At 47.3% G+C, this 19,593-nt stretch overlaps 1 protein-coding gene across 2 annotated transcripts in view; it reads left to right on the top strand.

Moving 5' to 3' along the window:
* The first annotated feature begins 1,049 nt into the window (after positions 1-1,049).
* Positions 1,050-19,593, top strand: part of LOC145513703 (liver carboxylesterase-like) — a 28,950-nt gene continuing 10,406 nt past the window's right edge. The window contains exons 1-7 of one of the 2 annotated variants that reach the window (XM_081510706.1): positions 1,050-1,193; positions 4,508-4,712; positions 9,284-9,428; positions 11,996-12,129; positions 13,226-13,379; positions 15,376-15,480; positions 17,292-17,396. In XM_081510706.1, the coding sequence (XP_081366832.1) occupies positions 4,684-4,712; positions 9,284-9,428; positions 11,996-12,129; positions 13,226-13,379; positions 15,376-15,480; positions 17,292-17,396 (672 nt within the window). In that variant the 5' untranslated portion in view covers positions 1,050-1,193; positions 4,508-4,683. Of the gene's footprint in view, positions 1,194-4,504; positions 4,713-9,283; positions 9,429-11,995; positions 12,130-13,225; positions 13,380-15,366; positions 15,481-17,291; positions 17,397-19,593 lie in introns of both variants that reach the window. The other variant, XM_081510704.1, reaches the window with a different exon arrangement.

Here is a 19,593-nt window from a genome sequence, read left to right as displayed (position 1 = left end):
TGTCACAGGTGTACTCAGAGCACTCTGCATCCCTCTACTTTGGTGCTGCCACATTGCATTGCAACCCACCTATCACCTCTCCCTGCCTCTGTCTTATCTATTGCATGGTGACTCCTCCAGGAGATGGACCATGTCTTAGATTTATCTTTGTCTCCGTAACACTTAGCATGCATGGTAAGTCGCTTCAGTCATGTCCGACTCTTTGTGACCTTATGGACTGTAGCCTGCCCAGGCTCCTCTGTCCATGGGATTCTCCATGCCAGAATACTGGAGTCGGTGGCCATGCCCTCCTCCAGGGGATTTCCCAACCCAGTGATCAAACCTGCATCTCCCTCTCTAGCAAGTGGGTTCTTTGCCACTAGCGCCACCTGGAAAGACGAATAACACTTAGCATAGAACCAGGCATTTGGTAAATGTTTGGAAAATGAATGCATAAATGAAAGAATGAATAAATGGAAGAAAAGGTGGAGGGATGGATGGATGAATGAATAATTAGATCCAAAGATGATGGAGGGTTGAGTCCCTTTACTATAATAACATCCTCTCCAAAGATCCCTGCCTGGAGAGGTAATGAGTTCCCTGACCCTGGAGGTGTGCCACAGGAGGCTGAGTCACTTGGCAGGAACACTGTAAACTTAATCTAGGCATCAGAAGGGTGACTGGATGAAATTCAAGATGCTTCCAAAATAGGAGCTTGGAACCCTGAAATAAGCCCCTTAATTCTCCAGCTGGGCAGCTATGGGGCTAGGAGTCACTCTGCAAGTTTTCCAGTTGTTCTTAGGACCCCGGACCAAAGGCTCCGCTTGTCTGAAGGCCTCTGTCTTCTTGCGCCTGCCCTGGGAATCTCACAGAGCACTAAGCTTAGAGTCCAGGATGGGAGAAGCACTTTGGAAACAAATTGTTTGAAGAGTCTGTGGCTACCTGTAATTGGAGAGTTAGGTCCGGGTTCTTGATTTAAAAGAGGATGAACTCTTGGTGGGCGTGGCTCACACGCTCCAACCACCCACAAGGAAGGGAGGCCAGTTTTTCTGTTATTGAGCAGCTGGGGTGGGAGCTTGTGGAGGGAGCTTTGGCCCCAGAGTGAAAGAGCCCTCTGAGCAGGGCAGAGACCTGTGGACACAGAAGCAGCTATCTTTCCACGATGTGGCTCTTTGCTCTGGTTCTGACCTCCATCTCTACTTTCACAGCTTAGGGTGAGTCCTCCTGAATGCAAATAGCCGGGGCTTCTTTAGAAATTCTGTTGGGGAGCATGGGAGAGGAGATGTGCATGGGGCAAAGCAGTGACAGGTCAGGTTCTGCAGCAGCGCAGGCTCTGTGAACTTGGATGGTGTAGCCCAGCTCGTGTCTCGCAGCAGGAGACACAGTGGACCATACACACCTTAGACTGGGCTGCAGGCCACCACACCAGAGGAGGACAACAAGCTCAGCTCCCACATCCCTCCGAGGACTTTAGCGAACACCTCCATGTCTTTCCCTCTCGATTATTAATACGGATGTGGAGCGGGTCCGTACCAGAATCCTGGAAGGGATCTTTGGTTTTTTTGGCTAAGTCCTGTCTGACTCTTTTGCGACCCCAGGGAGCCCACCAGGCTCGTCTGTCTATGGGATTTCCGAGGGAAGAATATTGGAGTGCGTTGCCGTTTCCTTCTTCAGGGGATCTTCTGCACCCAGGGATCGAACCTGTGTCTCCAGCACTGCAGGCAGAATCTTTACCGCTGAGCCACCCGGGAAGCCTTACCAGAATATTAATACTGGCTCTGGAGACAGCGGTGTGGATTGCCATCGTGGCTCAGCACTTAGTAGCTGTGTGTTCTTAGACAAGTTATGTCCCTTTTCTGTGCCTTGGTTTTGCATTTCGAAAATGGGGGTGACAACTCTATCTACCTCAGTGGGCTATTGTGAGGTGGAAATGAACTGTTGCTTCTAAAGAGTGCCCGAAATAGAGAAAGTGAAAAAAGAGATAAAGGAATTGTTTTCAAAGACAGTGTATTAATAGAAAGTTTGGGGTATTCTGAGGCCCATAGATCAGGAGTGTGCGTGCTAAGTCCCTTCAGTCATGTCAGACTCTGTGAAACCCTATGGACTGTAGCCCTTCCGGCTCCTCTGTTCATGACATTCTCCAGTCAAGAATTCTGGAGTGGGTTGCCATTTCCTACTCGAGGGGATCTTCCCAGCTCAGGGATCAAACCCACATCTCTTACATCTACTTATATTGGCAAACAGGATCAGGAGCCAACTGCCATTGAAAAGATGATTAAGACACATTTCCCTGAAGAAGAGGGCATGGCCTTACCATGGTGGGGCAGGAGATGAAGACAGGGGTGGGTCTCCAGGCAGAGGGAATAAAAAGAAATTGGGGTTAAGGGCCTTTATCTTGGTCACTGATGGCAAAGGAAGAGGTAAGACAGGATAAGCAGGTTTGGGAGTCCCAAGGTAGCCAATATCAGCAGGTTAGGGGGTGCCCACAGTTTTCAGTTATTTTGCAATGGAGTGATTGGAGCAGGGTGATAGTGACTGAGTAGAGGGCCTGATAAAGAAGGGGATAGGGGTATAGGCTACGGCAGGCTGGAAGGGGAAGTTCATTCCTGTCTCCAGGAATTGGCTAACTGGGAGGGGCAGTCCCCCCAGAATCAGCAAGGCTCCAGGTGTCAATGCATCAGAATACAGAACATAGAGGATATGGTTAATACAAGAATGTAGCAAGGGACCTAAGAATGCATCTGTACCCTTTTGTAGATGGAAAAACTGAGGCTCAGAGAGGGAATTATATGTGCCCAAGGTCAGCTGGAAAAATCACGCTCTGAATTCTATCTCTGTCTCCTGAGTCCAGACCAGTGCTCTGGCTATCAGTGCTCTGACAGCCCAGGTTGCACTGGGTTTTATCTTCCTCCTGGTGCTGTGACACTGTGAGAGGCCTGGAACTGAGGGGAAGCGCTAAATAAGAAGCACATTAGAAGCTGATTATCCCCTTTCTGCTGGTTTACCAAAGCAGGGTCATACCATTAACACCATTAGAAAGTCCATACTGGCTTCCTCCATTCCCTTGGTTATCTCATCTGTAAAATGGACATATTGATGTCTCCCTAGCCAGGCTTTTCTGATTAGAGTGCCCACGTGGTACATAGGAAGTGCTCAATACACAAACATATAACACAAGTGTCAACCTCTGCCCATCATTGCCTGTGCCTCTCGGCACATCACCCACATTTTCACCCTTGCCAATCGGGCATCAGTCCACTTCATGTCCTTTGAAGGCTATCATTGGATGTGTCCATAAGACCAGATCTGTGTTATTCTTCTCTGTTCTGGCCACACACTTTGAGAGAGAAGTTGGCCTTTCATCTGTATCTAAAGGGGAACAATTGGGAGGGTGAGAGCCTGGAAATCATTTCCTGTTAGGATGTTTAAACAAACTGCAGGTGTTGAGGATGAATAAGAGAGGACTTGAGGGACAAGCATGAACAGCGGTCGCACTAAGGCCACCTGCCTCATGAAGGTGCAGAATATCCCCAAGCAGGGAGGACCGAGTCTGACATGGCAACTGTAGGAGAGACACATTTGAGCTCAGTGAGGAAAAACCGCCTCCTCCAAGGGAATGGGAAAGACAAAATGTGACCCCCAGTCTCACTCCCTCTGATGACCCTGCTCCGAGTCATCGGAAGGAGCCTCTTCAAGCTGATTGTGTGTCTCTCTCTTACTCCAGGACGGTTCACTGTTGCTCATTTACCCCCTAAATAAAGTCCGAATGGTTGGCCTGGCATTTGGAGCTCTCCCAGCCACGAACCTTCTAGGATTATGCTCCACCCCCATGACTCTTCCTGGAGTCATGAGGAAGACCCATCGCTCTTCCTCAGGCAGGCCCTGTGCTTTGCTGTCTCAGAGCCTCCCCTCTGCACAATCTAGTCTCTCTTTATATCTTTATACCCTCTCTTCCACCTCCCGGTGTCACTCCTTCCACCACTGCAAGTCCCAGGTGCGAGGTCACTGCTGCCATGAAGCCAGCAGCCAGAGGACCTCGCTCCCCCTTCTGTCTCCTATGGGACCTTACTCAGTACCTCTCCCAGCACAGGGACCACTTCCCCCCATAGGAGGGTCAGGTATGTGTGTGCTCATTCTCCACGTAAGGTCAGATGTCTGAGAAGAGCAGCCGCCTCTTGCTCATCCTCTCATCCAGCGTGCAGCTCACCGCTGGGATCCAGTGGGTGATTGATTGTTTCCAGAGGCTCCTAAGTGTGGAAACTGAGTGTCATCTCCATTCCCAGCAGCTCTTGTTCATGTGTTTATGTCTTATGTGATGCTGTTACATCCCCAATTGCAATTCGTTCCTTCAGATAGCCCTGTGAGTTAGGAAGGACAGTTAGCTTCACTCTCTCTTATATAAGAAGAAACTGAGGCTTAGAGAGTTGAGAGGACATTAAACATCATGTGGGAAAGGTAACAAAATCCACACAGACTCCAGTTCACCATCACCACTGACGAGTCCTCACTTCCTTCCAATGTCCAGCAGGGCTGCCGCCCTCATCGCCTGTCGTGAGCACCGCTCAGGGCAGAGTCCTGGGGAAACATGTCAGCTTAAAAGGATTTGCACAGCCTGTGGCCGTTTTCCTGGGAGTCCCTTTTGCCAAGCCTCCTCTTGGATCCTTGAGGTTTGCTCTGCCGCAGCCTGCAGAACCATGGATCTTCATGAAGAATACCACCTCTCACCCTCCCATGTAAGTCGGGGGTGTGGCTTTGGCATCTTTAATTGGGAATGTTAGTCTCAAAGGGATGCAGGAAGGAGCCAAGGCAATCCTCTGAGTGGCTCATACTTCATCCTGAAATTCTCAAGATATTGTAGATCCTTACCAACCTTCTAGAACTCTCATAGCTTTCTAGAGCCCTTTATTCAACTAATATTTATTGAGCAACTTTCCCAGATATCTTCTAGTTTCCTGGAATCCATTAGTGACCAGAACAAAGATCCCACCTTCATGGAGCTTGCATTGTAGCTGGGGCAGATGGATAGTAAGAAGTATGCAAATTAATACATAGATTATGTAATGTATCAGATTATGATAAGTGCTGTGGGAAAAAATATAAAGTGGAGCAGGTGAGGGGTTTCAAAAGTAGTGATTGTGTTAACCTAAAACAAGGAAACAACCAGATACTTGCCAGCAGAACCAGGGGTTTATTTTGGAGCCACAAAGAACCGCCATCGTGGATATGCAACTATGGCAAACCACATGCAAGTCAGGTAAAACAAAGGAAATTCCTTTGTAGAGGCCATGGGGAAGTTAGGAGGCACTGTTACAAACAAAAAGTCCACTGGAGGAAACTGGGAGTTTGTTATGTAGTGGCTTTTAATTGGCTGAGGAACGAGAGTCTCTCATTGGCTGAGCTGTTGCCAAGGGAGGAGGAAATCTTTCTCATAGTAAAGTCCTGTCACTTCCAGCCAGAGGTGCAAAGTCTGCCTCTACCTAATGGAATCTGTATTGAGGTGACGTGGTATGTTCCTGAGAACTGCCCCACCTGACCTCTGCATTTTCTTTTAGTGAGCTTTCCCTTTATTAATTTTCACAGTTCTATTTATTTTCCTTCTTGAACTTCACCATAGCGGGGAGTAAGTTGGGCCAAGAGATGTGTGAGTGGTAGTGCTTTGGGGTGTTGACTGCACAAGTTCTCAGCTCCCAACATGTCTTGCTACCTCGGCCCAAGCAGAACCGTGGTTGATGTTTTCTAGTTAGCTGGCCAAGCTGGGCAAAGAAGACGCACAGCTGCTTCCCAAGGCATATCGGATGTCTGCAGACTTTGAGTCACATATTATGTATCTCAGCAAGAGATTTCTAATTATTTCCAGGGTCCTGAGTCTTGCTACATTCTTTTCCTTTCATCTCTTCTCTACTGTCCCTACTCCCTTCCGTCTTCCCTTTCTTTTAAAAAACATTCATTTTTTTTTTCTTTCCTGATTACAAGTAATAAGTAGTACATACTTATTACATAAAAGTGAGGGAACTTCCCTGGTAGTCCAGTGGCTAAGACTCCATGCTCCCAATGTAGGGAGCATGGGCTCAATCCATGGTCAGGGAACTAGATTCCAAGTGCCGCAACTGCGAGTTCCTGTGCTGCAACTGAAAAATCCCACATGCCACGACGAAGACCTGGTGCAGCCAGATATTAATAAATAAAATTAAGTAATTAATTTTTTTTAAGTGTGGAAGTACACGTGAGTAAAGTTAAGAAAATGAAAATCACACAGTTCCACCACCTAGCAAGAACTGCTATTCATATTTTAGATTCTATTTCCAGTCTTTTATCTGCTGCATACTTTCTCCCTTAAAATGGAATCACATAGTTTTCTCTACCTGTTTCTAGTGTGTGTGTGTGTGTTTCCCACATCAAAAAGCAGTTTTGCACACCATATGGGTGTCCAACAATTCAACTAATTCTGACACTGTTTTGCCAGACATAGCATCAGATTCCATCCGTGAAGGGCTCAGTCCCACAAAACCTCCCTCTACTTTAGATGCCAGTTCCAAGTTGTCACCTGTGCGTCTGGCCAACTGGCTATAATTCAGAGGTTCCCGTGACCCCCTTCCTGGATTCTAGTAATTTACCAGAGCAGCTCACAGAACTCAAGAAACTAGTTTCCTCACTAGATTACCAGTTCATTCTGAAGGCTATTGAGGGATACAAACCACTAGCCAGATGAAGAGATCCATAAGGTGAGGTCCCTGACAGAGGACCCCGCACGGTGGCCTCCCTGGTTGTCCAGTGGTTAAGAATCCGCCCTTCCACTGCAACGGATTCAACCCCTGGTCAGGGAAGTAAGATCCCACATGCCACACAGTACAGAAAAAAAGCATTCTGTTTTGCCAGGACAATCTCTGAACCTGTTCTTTTGAGTTTTCATAGAATCTTCATTATATGGGCAGGGTGATTGACATAATGGGTGATTCATTCCCCTCCATTCCATCTCCCCTTTCCAGAGTTCAGGGGTTTGTGACAGAAGGTTTCTGCCCTCTAATTATGTGATTATTTCTCTGACAACCGGTTCCTGCTCTTAGGTGCAGTCCACAAGTCACCTCATTCACCCAATAGTATACACCACTCAGGAAATTACCAATACAAGGATTTTCTCTCTCTCTCTTTAGTCGCTAAGTCGTGTCCGACTCTTGCGACCCCATGGACTGTAGTCTGCCAGGCTCCTCAGTCCATGGGATTCTCCAGGCAAGAATACTGGAGTGGGTTGCCATTTCCTTCTCCAATACAAGGGTTTTAAGAGCTAGCTGTTTAGTGAAGCTGGCCGAAGATAAAATACATATTTCTTCTTATATCACAGTATCATATTACACTATACAGATGACTTAGATGCCTGCTTTGTTCATGAAAGTATATCATGAACATCATTCTGTGTCATTAAATATCACAATGTGATTTTTGATCCCTATATTACATTGGGTATTGAATCACAATTTCTTTACCCCATCTCGTATTTGAGATTCTTCATTGTTGGTGAGGTTTTTGATAATATAAGTAGCACTCTCTTGAACATCTTGTAGCTAAATCTTCCTGCATGTTCATAAATATTTTTGGATTAAGTTCCAAGAAATGATATTTTAAAGTAAGAGTATTTTAAAAAATTTCCCTTCAGAAATATTCCAACTGCACCCATTTAATTAATATATGAAAACCTCCATTAACTGAATTTTTGGCAATGCTTGGGGTTATTCAAAATGGCTTTTGGGTATTGAACAGGCATTACATAATTATTTTTTTATTCTGCATTTATTTTAATATTAGTGAGGTTGACTCTATTTCCCTTCATTAAATGTTGAATTTCTTCCTTTATGAATACTATACCCCCTTGTCTTGGTGATATGGGGAAAGCTCCCCCAGGATGTAAATCAGGAGATTGTCTTTGGAGCTCTGACTCTGCCACTTGACAGCTGTATCACCCGAGCACCTCATTGCCTCAGTTACCTCATTGACATACTGGAGGTCATCACGCCTGCTTTCTGGAAATCTGGAAATGTGGTTTGTAATGTCCTCAGAAACATAAGCGCTGCATAGTCTGGCTCTTCCTGGGCAGGTTCTCTAACCTCTCTATGCCTCAGTTTCTCAACCATAAAATGAGGATAATAATAGAACCTATGTCAGAGAACATTAAATGAGTTAATATATAAGGAGTATTTAAAACAACAATTGACACATTGAGAGGACTGAATAAATATTACCTATTATAACCTCTGTTGCATCTTTTTCTCTAAATCCACTTCTTTTAAAATATATAAATTTATGTATTTTTGGCTGTGCTGTGTCTTCATTACTGTCCCCTGGCTCTCACTAGTTCTGGAGGGGGGCAAATACTCTCTAGTTGCAGTGCATGGGCTTCTCATTGCAGTGACCTCTATGTTGTGGAGCACAGGCCCAAGGGTGCTTGAGTTTCAGGACTTGCTGCCCGAGGACTTAGTCTTTGTGGTTCCAGGGCTCTAGAGTGCAGGCTCAGGAGTTGTGGCTAGCGGGCTTAGTTTCTCCGAGGCATGAGGAATCTTAGTTCCCCAAGTAGGGATCGAACCCGTGTCCCCTTCATTGGCAGGCAGATTCTTAATCACTAGACCACCAGGGAAGCCACATGTTGCATGTTTTAGATATCCTATTATGGCAACCAGCAGCTCCAGCCTGTGATGAGCTGCTGACAGAATTTTAGCATTTCTCTGCTGCAAGATCCCTACAGAAATCACTCCCCTCACTACACCAGACAAATTGGGGTCCAGAGCAGGCAAGGCATTTACCCAAGAAAACCCAGCATATTATGAAAAGCCAGGGCTAGGATGCAGTTTTAATGCTGCCCCACAAATATTTGACCCCTGGTCTGTTGTAGACCCTGAATATCTGCCATTTGATTGATTTATCCTGGTTTCTAGAAGCCTTCTGTGGACTAGAACATGTTTCCCTGTGGGCAGAATATGAGCACCCAACAGCAGGCATCATACAGCGCTGGTGTGGACCCAGGGATGCAGGAAATGGTCTTTTCTCATGCCCATCAGCACACTAGGCAGCCTCCTCCCTTGGCCCAGGGGATCCAGAGGCCCCAGGAAGGGAAGAGGGGCAGGTCTGACCATACATGGTCCTGGGAGACCTTGGTGAGCCTGAGGCTCCCCATCGCATGCCCCACGTATGGCAAGAACAGCTCTATTTACTGGCTGGAAGCTGCCAGTCCAAGGCCTTTGATGACACAGGAGACATCTCCTTGGTCAGCTCTGATTGAACCTCAAGAATTCTTCTCTCTCCTTGCCCCTCCCAGGTGCTCCCAAGACCCAGTGGGGGCGCAGTTGCTCTCAGATCTCTTTACCAACAGAAAGGAGAACATTAGCCTCACATTTTCTGAAGACTGTCTTTACCTAAATATATACACCCCTGCTGACTTGACGAAGAGAAGCAGGCTGCCGGTAAGCGGTGGGAACCACTGGTCAAGGCTGGTGTAGACTGGAAGGGGATGAAGGCCGTGTTAAGTGGGGGGCGTCTTGGACCAAGGGTCTTTTGGGGCCCCAGGGCTTTCTTTAGCACCACAGCCAAACCTGACATCAGGGAGCACAGGGTGCCCACACCTGTTTCCTCTCGGCCAGAGGAGGGCCCCTGGGGGAGATTGCTGCACATCTGTAATGCACATTTGAATTTTTCCAGGATCTCTCATGATAATAGATGGGCAAGAAGGATGACTTTTAATTGCTAGATTAGGAATCTGATACCCAGAGAGGGTAAAATGTAATTTGCATAAAGTTAGGGCTGGAAGGAATCTTGGAGATAAGCCAACAAGACAACTCTTACTTTACAGGTAGAGAAACAGGTCCAGTGAGGGGAAGGCGAGGTCACAGAGAAGGGTTGGTAGGACTGGAGCACGGGGCTCCTGGAACAGCCGGAAGCGCTCTGACACACACTAGCAGAGGAGCCTGTGTGTGGCCTTTCCCCAGCGCACAGAGACCCTCTCTGACAACTTCCTGTGACTTGGTGTCACAGGTTGGGGGACAGAGCCTGGAGCAACAAAGATGTATTTTCCTTTGCCTTTGCCAGCTATTAAGATTTTCTTCTAGTTAATTTCACTTCCTAATTGTTTTGGCCAAAGCTGATGACCCAGTGAGTCTGCCTTTCCAGAATACATGGAACCCAGAGACAGAACCAACTTCTACACCAAGCTGGAGGTCGAGGCAGGTCTGCTAGAAAAGGAGGGGTCAGTGGGGGTAGAGACGGGTGGGCACACCAGCCATCACCCAGGAACACCCGTGGCATGGTGCCCAGATGTGGAGGAGGGTGTCTATGAACTTGTGACTAGAAGTTCAGAGAGGTGGGGACAATTTTTCACTCATTCATTTATGCATTCATTTCTTTTCCCTATTTTGTACTCAGCGTTCCCATAGACAGAGCTAGAATTAAGGGTTAAGAGAAAGGAAAAACATAAAACCATGACCACACAGCCCCTGCCTTTGAGAATCTGCACAGAACTGGACTGGCCGTTTCAGGAAATCACTGGTGACCAGCCCCTGGCTCAGCCTGGACTCAGAGATGAGTGCAAATTCAGTCTCTCCACCCGGAGGTAGTCAGGGATCAGAAGTGTTGGAGGAGCAGGGGCTCCGGGAACCTGAGGCTGGAGAACCTCTACTGTGGACACAGACTCTGGAACCACAGGGTCTGAGTGTAAATCCTTGTCCCACCTTTTACTGTTTCCTCAAGTTGGGGATAATCACACACAAGTGTTCAGTGACGAGTATGAAGATTTATCGCAGTGTCTGGCCCGGCACATGAGGCTAGTCCTCCTGATGCATTAGTTAGAGTTGAAGGGAAGGAATTCCTCCTGCCCCAACAGCCAACCTACTGCAGCATGGCCATTGGCTGCTGTGTGCTGGGTGGCTCAACATGTGGACTCTGGAGCCGGACTGCCTGGGTTCAACTCCTGCCTCCACCACCTATTAGCTGTGTGACCTCAGGGTGGTTAAGTGCCTCAGTTTTCTTGTCTATGAAATGGGACAATAGTAATTCCTTTCTCTTGGATGGTTTATTTTAAATGCTTAGAATAATACTTGTCACATAATTTATATCTGAGTTCTTTGATTTTTTTTTCTTAACCAAATGTTTCTATTATTTTAATCATTCTTACTCTCTTGCTATGTGAACTCCTTAAATTGAGGGCTGCGTATTATGAATTATCATGTTCCCTCTCATCCTCAGTTCTTACTCAGGTGCCCCTGGCACCTAGTAGGTTTTCAGATCATATTCATCAAATGGTTGAAGACTTGTTGGAGGAGGTGGTTTTAGGCTGGGCTTTGGAGGATGGGTAGGGGAAGCTTCCGTGGTGGCTCAGAGGTTAAAGCGTCTGCCTCCAATGCGGGAGACCCGGATTCGATTCCTGGGTCGGGAAGATCCCCTGGAGAAGGAAATGGCAAACTACTCCAGTATTCTTGCCTGGAGAATCCCATGGATGGAGTAGCCTGGTGGGCTACAGTCTATGGAGTTGTGAAGAGTCAGACACAACTGAGGGACTTCCCTTTCCCTTGGAGGAGGGGTGAGATTTGGGGAGTGGAGGAGGTAGCGGGAACTCATATTAAGAAGAAGTACCACCCATGGCATGTGCTTCTTAACACGATCATTCATTTACTTGAGAAGTTGAATTCACCACACGAAAGGTAACTAAGATGAAGCTGAAACAAGCTTCTGACCAAGGGCTTCTGCCTACTGAGTGTGCTGAGCTGTGTGAGGGGCCCAGGAGTGAGGGTGGTGGGAGTGTTGGGGAGGAGATGATGCTCGAGCCTTGGCTGTTCCCATGATGATGTTCTCAGCATGAAGAGCGCTGAGAGCAGGTGGCACTGGGGCAGAGGAGACGGGCAGGGGCAGCAGCCAGGGTGCATTCAGAGGGGTGGTGGCCTGGGCCACAGCTGGAGAACGGGTTGGTGACCAAACCTGCCTCTGAGGTCTTCCCCACTTCTGCTTCCTGTAACCCTCAGCTTGCATCCTCCCCATCCAGGTGATGGTGTGGATCCATGGAGGAGGTCTGATGGTGGGCGGGGCATCAACCTATGATGGGCTGGCCCTCTCTGCCCATGAAAACGTGGTGGTGGTGACCATTCAGTACCGCCTGGGCATCTGGGGATTCTTCAGGTAAGACCCTGGACTCTCCTCATGGCACATTGCCCCCAGTGTGGAGGAGCTGGGACCCCACTCTGGTCATGCAAGCCCTCAAGGGGATCCTTGCTAGGTTCCCTACTAAGACATCTGAGTCCCCTTGTAATCGGGCTCCACCTACCTTCTCATCCCCAGCCACCCTGGTCCACTTACTTCTGAGCTCTTACACATCAAATACCTAATCTACATGACAAACTATTATTCCTACAAAGCCCAACCCAGTTGTTATCTCATCTGAACTACTTATCTCTTTTTCACATGTGCTGCCTGGCATGTTGCAGTATCTTTAAGATGACAGTTACCATGCAGCACAGCACTTAGAGGCTCACCCATCTTTCCTCCTGGGGAAGGAAAGAAGGGGCAGACTCATGTGGCAGCTCCATGAAGTCTTGTAGGTGAAGAAACAGGTGCCTGGAACTGGGAGGTTGTAAGGAGCATCTGACTCCAGGGGTACATCTACTGGGAGGAGTGTTGGGCCCACTCACCCCAATTCCTTCCTGGAATTTGGCACATGCATGAGGGATGGCTTGAGTCTCCTGGGTGGATTCTCCGTGGGGACAGAAACCAGGTTTCCAGCAGGCAGTTACTGAGCTTTTCCTGAATGCAATGGCGCCAGGACCTCTTACCCTGAGATGCTGAGGGGTGGGCCGGGGGAGGAGTGGTCACCTCCCCGGAAAGACCTGTGGGCTGGGGGAGGGTTGTCCCAGGGGAGTCATGTCGCAGGATGTGTCCCCTTCACGGAGACTCCTCAGTTCCTCCCCCCACGGCCCATGTCTGCTCCCAGAGACAGTGTAACTGCGTGTACTCTCCCTACTTCCTCTCCCCTGGCCTCTCCTCTACCATGTGTCAGGCTTTCACCCTGACCGTAGCAAATGCTCAATCAATAGATGAAGGTGGATGTGTAGAGCCCTGTAGCAGAACAGGACAGCAGGAAAGTGAAGACCCCGTGTCAGGGCTGTGGAACCCCAGTCGTTTCCAGAAGGCTCGCCTGGACCCCCAGCCCCATCTCTGGTCCTCAGGGCCCTGCCGGGACATCTCTGCTCCCAACCCCACCCTGTTCTCTTATTCACAGCACAGGGGACGAGCACAGCCCGGGAAACTGGGGCCACTTGGGCCAGGTGGCCGCACTGCACTGGGTCCAGGAGAACATTGCCAACTTTGGAGGGGATCCAGGCTCTGTGACCATCTTTGGAGAGTCAGCAGGAGGGGAAAGTGTCTCCATTCTTGTAAGTCTTCCTGGCCCTGATGTGGCTGCTGATGGGACCCCTTGCAGACCAGCCCATCTAGTCCTGGGACCATTACTTCCAAGACCTGGATTCAAGGCTGACCCTACTCTGTGCAGCATCAGATGGTGGAGAGTTAATGGCCAGACTCCCCTTGGCCCCCAGGAAGCTCAGGGCTCAGCTTAGCCTCTGGGGCCGTAGCTGCAGCCACAGCTACAACAGACACACTCTCCCTGACCTGTGTCGGTTGAGCTCTTCCTCTCCTTCTTAATCATTTTAATGTTAGGACTCACCTCACTTCTCTTGAGATTAGGGGTGGGTGTAAGTGATTAATCAGAGGAGCCAACCCTGAGGTTGGTCTGAATGTCCTTGTCTGACTTGCAGCCAGGCCTACGGTTCAGGGGGACAGGAGCACTAAGAACAGGTTGGGGCCCCTCTGAGGGGTCTGGTGTCTTGTCCACACCCAGGAGGGAGGGCAGCAGTCTCTGGGGCTGAGGGATGGAGCTGGGCTGGGGAGAAGGAGAAGAGGAGGGATGGGGGAGGGGACGGGGGACAAGGGACTCAGACAGGACCTGGGAGTGTGCTGTGGGGCGGGAATGAGGGAGACCCCAAGGGAAGCAAAGCTGGAAAGCCAGATTAGAAGGTGCTGGGAGCTGTGACAAACACTCCAACTCCCTCATATTTGAGCAGAGGGATAGCGCTATTATTGCCTTTTTTTTTTTTTTTTTTTTTTTTGGCCACTTTGCTTGTGGGATCTTACTTCTCCAATCAGGGATCAAACTTGAGCCCCCTGCGTTGGGAGCATGGAGTCTTAACCACTGGATCACCAGGGAAGTCCCTGTTACTGCATTTTAAAAACTTATGTTGGTTTCACAGTTGAACATTCAAAGGAAAATATTTTTATGTTTCATGAAGTGGAAAAAAAGAAAAGTACAGAAAATCTCAAAGAGGAAAAATCATACACAATCCCATTATCCTTGGATACCCGTGTTCATCTGCATTTTCCTAGTTCTTTTCCACAATTCACCCTGTTTATCTGTCTATCCACCTATCAGTCTCACTAGACTTTTTATAATTCCTTTTTGAAATATTTGTCTGTGCTGGGTCTTCATTGCTGCACATGGGTTTTCTCTAGTTTCATCGAGCGGGGGCTACTCTTTGTCTGACTCTGGGGCATCTCAGGGCCATGCCTTGTTGCAGAGCTCAGTTCTAAGTGCAAGAACTTCAGTAGCTGTGACCTATAGGCTTAGACACTTCATGGCATGTGGGACCTTCCCAGATTAGGGATGAAGCCATGACCCCTGCATTAGAAGGTGGATTCTTAACCACTGGACCACAAGGGAAGCCCTAGCTAGAAATTTTCAAACACAAACTTTCCCTAGCATTATAAAGCAACATAAATATTTCTCTGAGCATTAAGCACTCTTTCATATTTTTTGCATGTATAGTCAAGTAAGCACATTGTAAGAATGAAAAATGTTATTTATCCAATCTCATAATATTGAAACCTTGGGTTATTTCCAAGTATTACTATTATAAACAACTTGAGCATTATTAAAAATTATTGTATACCTCCATGCTCATTTTCCTTAGGATAAATTCTGAGCAATGGAAATGGGAAGTAAGAACTGTGCCTTTATTTTATTTATTTATTTTATATTTCCCCCGCCATTTAAAAATTTTTATTCACCTTTATTTTTTTAATTAATTCTTACTTGAGTGTAGTTGCCATAAGAACTGTGTCTCTAAAGTGTCGCTAGGAGTTGCTGAGCTGCCTTTCAGATACTGTTGATTGTTATAGTCAGTGGGCATCACACACCGCCTGTTCTGTCCCTCACTCTGCTCCTGCCTCCGTCCAGCTGAGGTTCTCTCACAGATGCTGGGCCCATGGCCTCCACGGGAGCAGTCCAGGACAGGGTTGTGGATGGGTGTGGCTCTTGAAGAACAAACCCCTTTCTCCCGTGAGCATAAACTCCCTCTCTCAACACAGTCCTCCCAGGTGTTGTCTCCCCTGGCCAAGAATCTCTTCCACCGGGCCATCTCTGAGAGTGGCGTGGCCCTCACTTCTGCCCTGGTCAAGAAGGACATGAAGGCTGCAGCTGAGGTAGGTCTCACACTGGACTGTCCCCACACCTTTTGCTCTGCTCTCCTGAAGTTGTCAGGGCCCTTCCTTAAAGTGCAGTCTGGCTGACATCCTCAGAAAATCATAGAAGTGAGATGGCTAAACAGGAAGGGCGAGGACACACCTCACCCCACCTCCCAGTTCTACCACTGAGCAAACTGAGGCAGAGAGCTGACGTACAAGAGCCCCGCCAAGGTCAGTGAGTGATGAGGGCAGAGCTGGACTCAGGCTCATGCCTCTGGTCTGCCAGCCCCATGCACTACCCACTGAACGTGTTTCCCAAAGTGTGCCGGGTGGGGTGCTGCACTGAATGTGTGTAATTGTGTATTATCTCCCTTGAGGTCTGAGATCAAGTGAACTCATTTACACTTTGTGGGCCTGGAGTGGTTTCTCCCTGGGGACCTTGTGACTAGGCTGGGTACCAGAGAATTCTTCATGGCTTCATTGATTCATACAACAGATAGTATGGGGATAACCTGATACCTAGATTCTATTCTCAAGGAAGAGAGAGATTAATGATTACATAATTTTACAATTTACAAAATGTCAGTTGTACCTAGAGCAATAAAGGAAGATATCTGAGTTCATAACAGAATCCAAAAGGAGCACTTAGTCCAGGGAATAGGGGGAGGTTATCAGGAAAGGCTTCCTGAAAAAAAAGAAAGAAATGATCAATGAGTTGAGATGAGAAGGGTAAGCAGTAAATTACTTGGCAAGCAAGGAATATCCAGGAAACAGGAACGGTCTGTGCAAATGCCCTGTGGCAGGAGCAAATGTCTTGAGAGACTGAGGAAGGCTGATGTGGGCAGAGCAGAAAGTGCAGAAGAAACCTGGAGAGAGCTGAGGATGAGACCATGGCAGGGCCATACTACATAGGACTTGGTGAGGACAGTGCCTTTATTTGGTGACTGTTAGGAAGACAAGGAAGTGTGAGCAACACAGAGGCTCTGCTGAGGAATGTGGCTTGGAGTCAGTGATACAGAGCGTCTTGATCAGGCTGCGAGAGCTGATTTGGAGAGTGGTGGGGGCAGCACAGACTGAAGGGATTCGTAAGTAGAAAAGGAAGAGAAGGGGCTCAATGAATTTTTAGAATTTTTGAGAATGTTTTCAGAATTTTAGGATATTAACAGCAGATGCCCATTAATCATGCTTAGGTCCAAAAGGGGAAGCTTATTTAAAGGAAAGAAAGGTCTCAGAGATGGGACTGGATTTTGCTATCAAACAGCACAAGAAATCAAAGAATGAAGAATCTAAGACTCTTATTTTACATTCTCGCTGTTTCTCTCTCCTCTACTCCTTCCTGTGCCTTTTTATTTTTCCACCAAATACATACTGAGCATTGATGTATGTCAGACACTGGACCAGGCTCTGGGCAGCCCGTGCACACTCTCCAGGGTCCCGTCATCATGGCGCCTGACTTCTCTTCTTCTGCATCTTCCCCTCTGGCTGCACTTTGCAACTGACTGGCCTGAGGCCAAATGGCTGTTAATAGGATGAGCCAAGATTTGAAATTAGAAACTGGGATTCTGGATTCCAGGCTCTTAAGCACCCGCTCCGTGCTGCCTCTCTTTAGATGTTCAGCTTTGAGATCATTCTGTCCAATTTAACAGAGATAAAGCAGCAGGAGCTGAGGAGTATAACTGGCATGCCTGGGGCCCAGGACCTACTGGTCTGGGGTGTTTACTGCTGCCACGGACTGCCTATAGAAAGGGAGGTTGGGACAGAACACTTTGGTATTGATGGAGGGAAGAGGCATGGCTCTTGAATTCTGCTGTCACCTGTGATCTCGACAGAAAATTGCTGTCATTGCTGGGTGCAAAACCATCACCTCGGCTGTCCTTGTTCACTGCCTGCGCCAGAAGACAGAGGATGAGCTCTTGGAGGTAACGCAAAAGATGGTAAGTGCATCCACTCTCTTGGAAAAACAAGCCCCCCACCCTGGAAACATGGCCCCAGGCTTCATCATTTCAGCTTCAGTCCTCTTTCCCTAGAAAAACTACCTGGGACAGTTTCTCACCTCCCAGAAGCAGTGTCAGCCTCTGGATCTGAATGGGAAATTTCCTTCTTTCTTTTTTTATTATGAGTATCTCAGATGTTAGCAAAGACAATAAATAACAAAATGAACAACTGAACAATGACCCCTCATGTTTATCAAAACTTAACATTTTCCAATCTTGTTTTCTGATATATTTTTAAGAAATTAAAGATTACATATGCTCAGAGATAGTTATCACCTTGAATTTTAGGAATGGGGTTATGTAAAACAAGTACTTTCAGAAACCTTGCCACACCTTGTCTGCAAACCACCTCAGTTATGACCCAGTGGTAGCCCAGTTTTCTAGGTTTTCTGCATGTCTGCCTCAATCATGATTCTGTCATAACTGTTTATCTACCCATTCATCCATCCACCTGTTCATTTATCCATCATTCGTTCATCATCTTATTATACATCTGTCCATGTATCAATGAATTCAATTCATCAGTATCTTTTCATCAGTCTAATATAAATTCATCTATAACATTCATTCATCTGTTACCAATCATCTCTTTATCTATATTTTATCACCCATCTCTGAAAAATCAGTGAACCATCCATCAGATAATCTGCTGGGTATAATCCATCTGGCCAGTTATCCCCCCAGTTCATCCATACTCCAGATAGTGATCAATTTCATCCATACATGCGTCCATTTATCCATCCACTCAACCACCCATCCATCCATCCATCTCTGCTTAGGTATATGGGGGGAGGTAACAGAGTGGATAATGCAGACATAATTGGATATAGTCCCTGTAGGAGAAAGACACACATAGACTTATGTGGATTAAGTGTGGTGGGAGTAGAGAGAGAGGAAGCATTCATTATAATAAGCAGGGCTGCTTCACAGAGAAAGTGACATTTCAAGATTGATGGCTATGATGGTGGGTCATCACAGGAAGTTACAGCAAGACAGATACCCAGAGAACACCACATTTAGAGCCAATGGAAACTGTTGGAGTAGCCTGAGCACCTGGACTCTCTGTCTGGACCCTGGAGTCCTGAGGCTACTCCTGGACTCCCCAGGGCCAGCCTCCAGCACTGGACTCTGCTCTATTTCCATGGGTTAAGTCCAAAGTAGCCTTGAATCTTGGTTTCTCAGGCTCAAATAAGGTGACCACTGTGCTCAAAGATAAAAACACAACTGTTTTCTGGTTGTGTAAATTTCTTTCTGAAATTCCATGTGGCACAAGAAATCCAGCTTGCAAGGGGAGATTTGGTGACTTTGGGAAAACCCAGAGAACCTAAGAGTCCATGTTATTCTTCTGAGATCTTCTGAGATCATGTGGAAGTGTTTCCAGGATTATCTTTTCTCCCCATTACACACACACACACACACACACACACACACACACACACACACACACACCTGGATTGTGGGCCTACAACACATAATGGAGGGATCCTTACTGGGATTTCCCTTTACAGGGTCAGGCTTGTTAGCTTCAGCATCACAGTAGAACTAGTATAGTCTTGGTAAGCTCACAACAAAGAGAAGTGTGGAGTGGGGTGAATTTCAGTCAGCTTGTATGAGTCAGGATTTTCTAATGCAATATAAGAAAACTTATCTCAAAGTGCCTTGAGAAGAGAAAGGAATATGTTGTGACAGAATCTTCAGGTAACTCACTGACAGATCCAAGAGTGGATGGCTTCAGGCATAGCTACATCCAGATGCACATATGATATTATTAAGAAACTGTCTCTATCCCTCAGCTTTTAACTTTCTGTGTTGGTTTCACTCTCAGACTGATTTGTCCCCTGGGGAGGTTAAAGACAGCAACAGTACTCTAGTCTTACATACAATCTGCTTAGAAACCCCATTTCCCAACAATTGCAGCAAAAATTTGGGTAAACTCTATTGAACTGACATGGGCACATGTCCACCCCTGAAGCAGTCCCTGTATTCAGGGATTTGGTGCACCAGAGGTCACATACAGATGCCTGCAATCATGGAGTTAGAGTGGGGAAGAGGGGGTCCCCCAAAGTAAAACTGGGGTGTTGTTGCCTGGAGGAGCAGGAAGGGGGAATGGGTGGAGGGCAGGGCAGGCACTGACAAC

The sequence above is a fragment of the Giraffa tippelskirchi genome, chromosome 7, assembly GCF_054371585.1.
Source record: "Giraffa tippelskirchi isolate mGirTip1 chromosome 7, T2T-mGirTip1v1.2.pri, whole genome shotgun sequence".
Lineage (NCBI taxonomy): Eukaryota > Metazoa > Chordata > Mammalia > Artiodactyla > Giraffidae > Giraffa > Giraffa tippelskirchi.
Note: the sequence above shows the minus strand (reverse complement) of the source record. Positions and strands in the feature narration are given on the sequence as shown.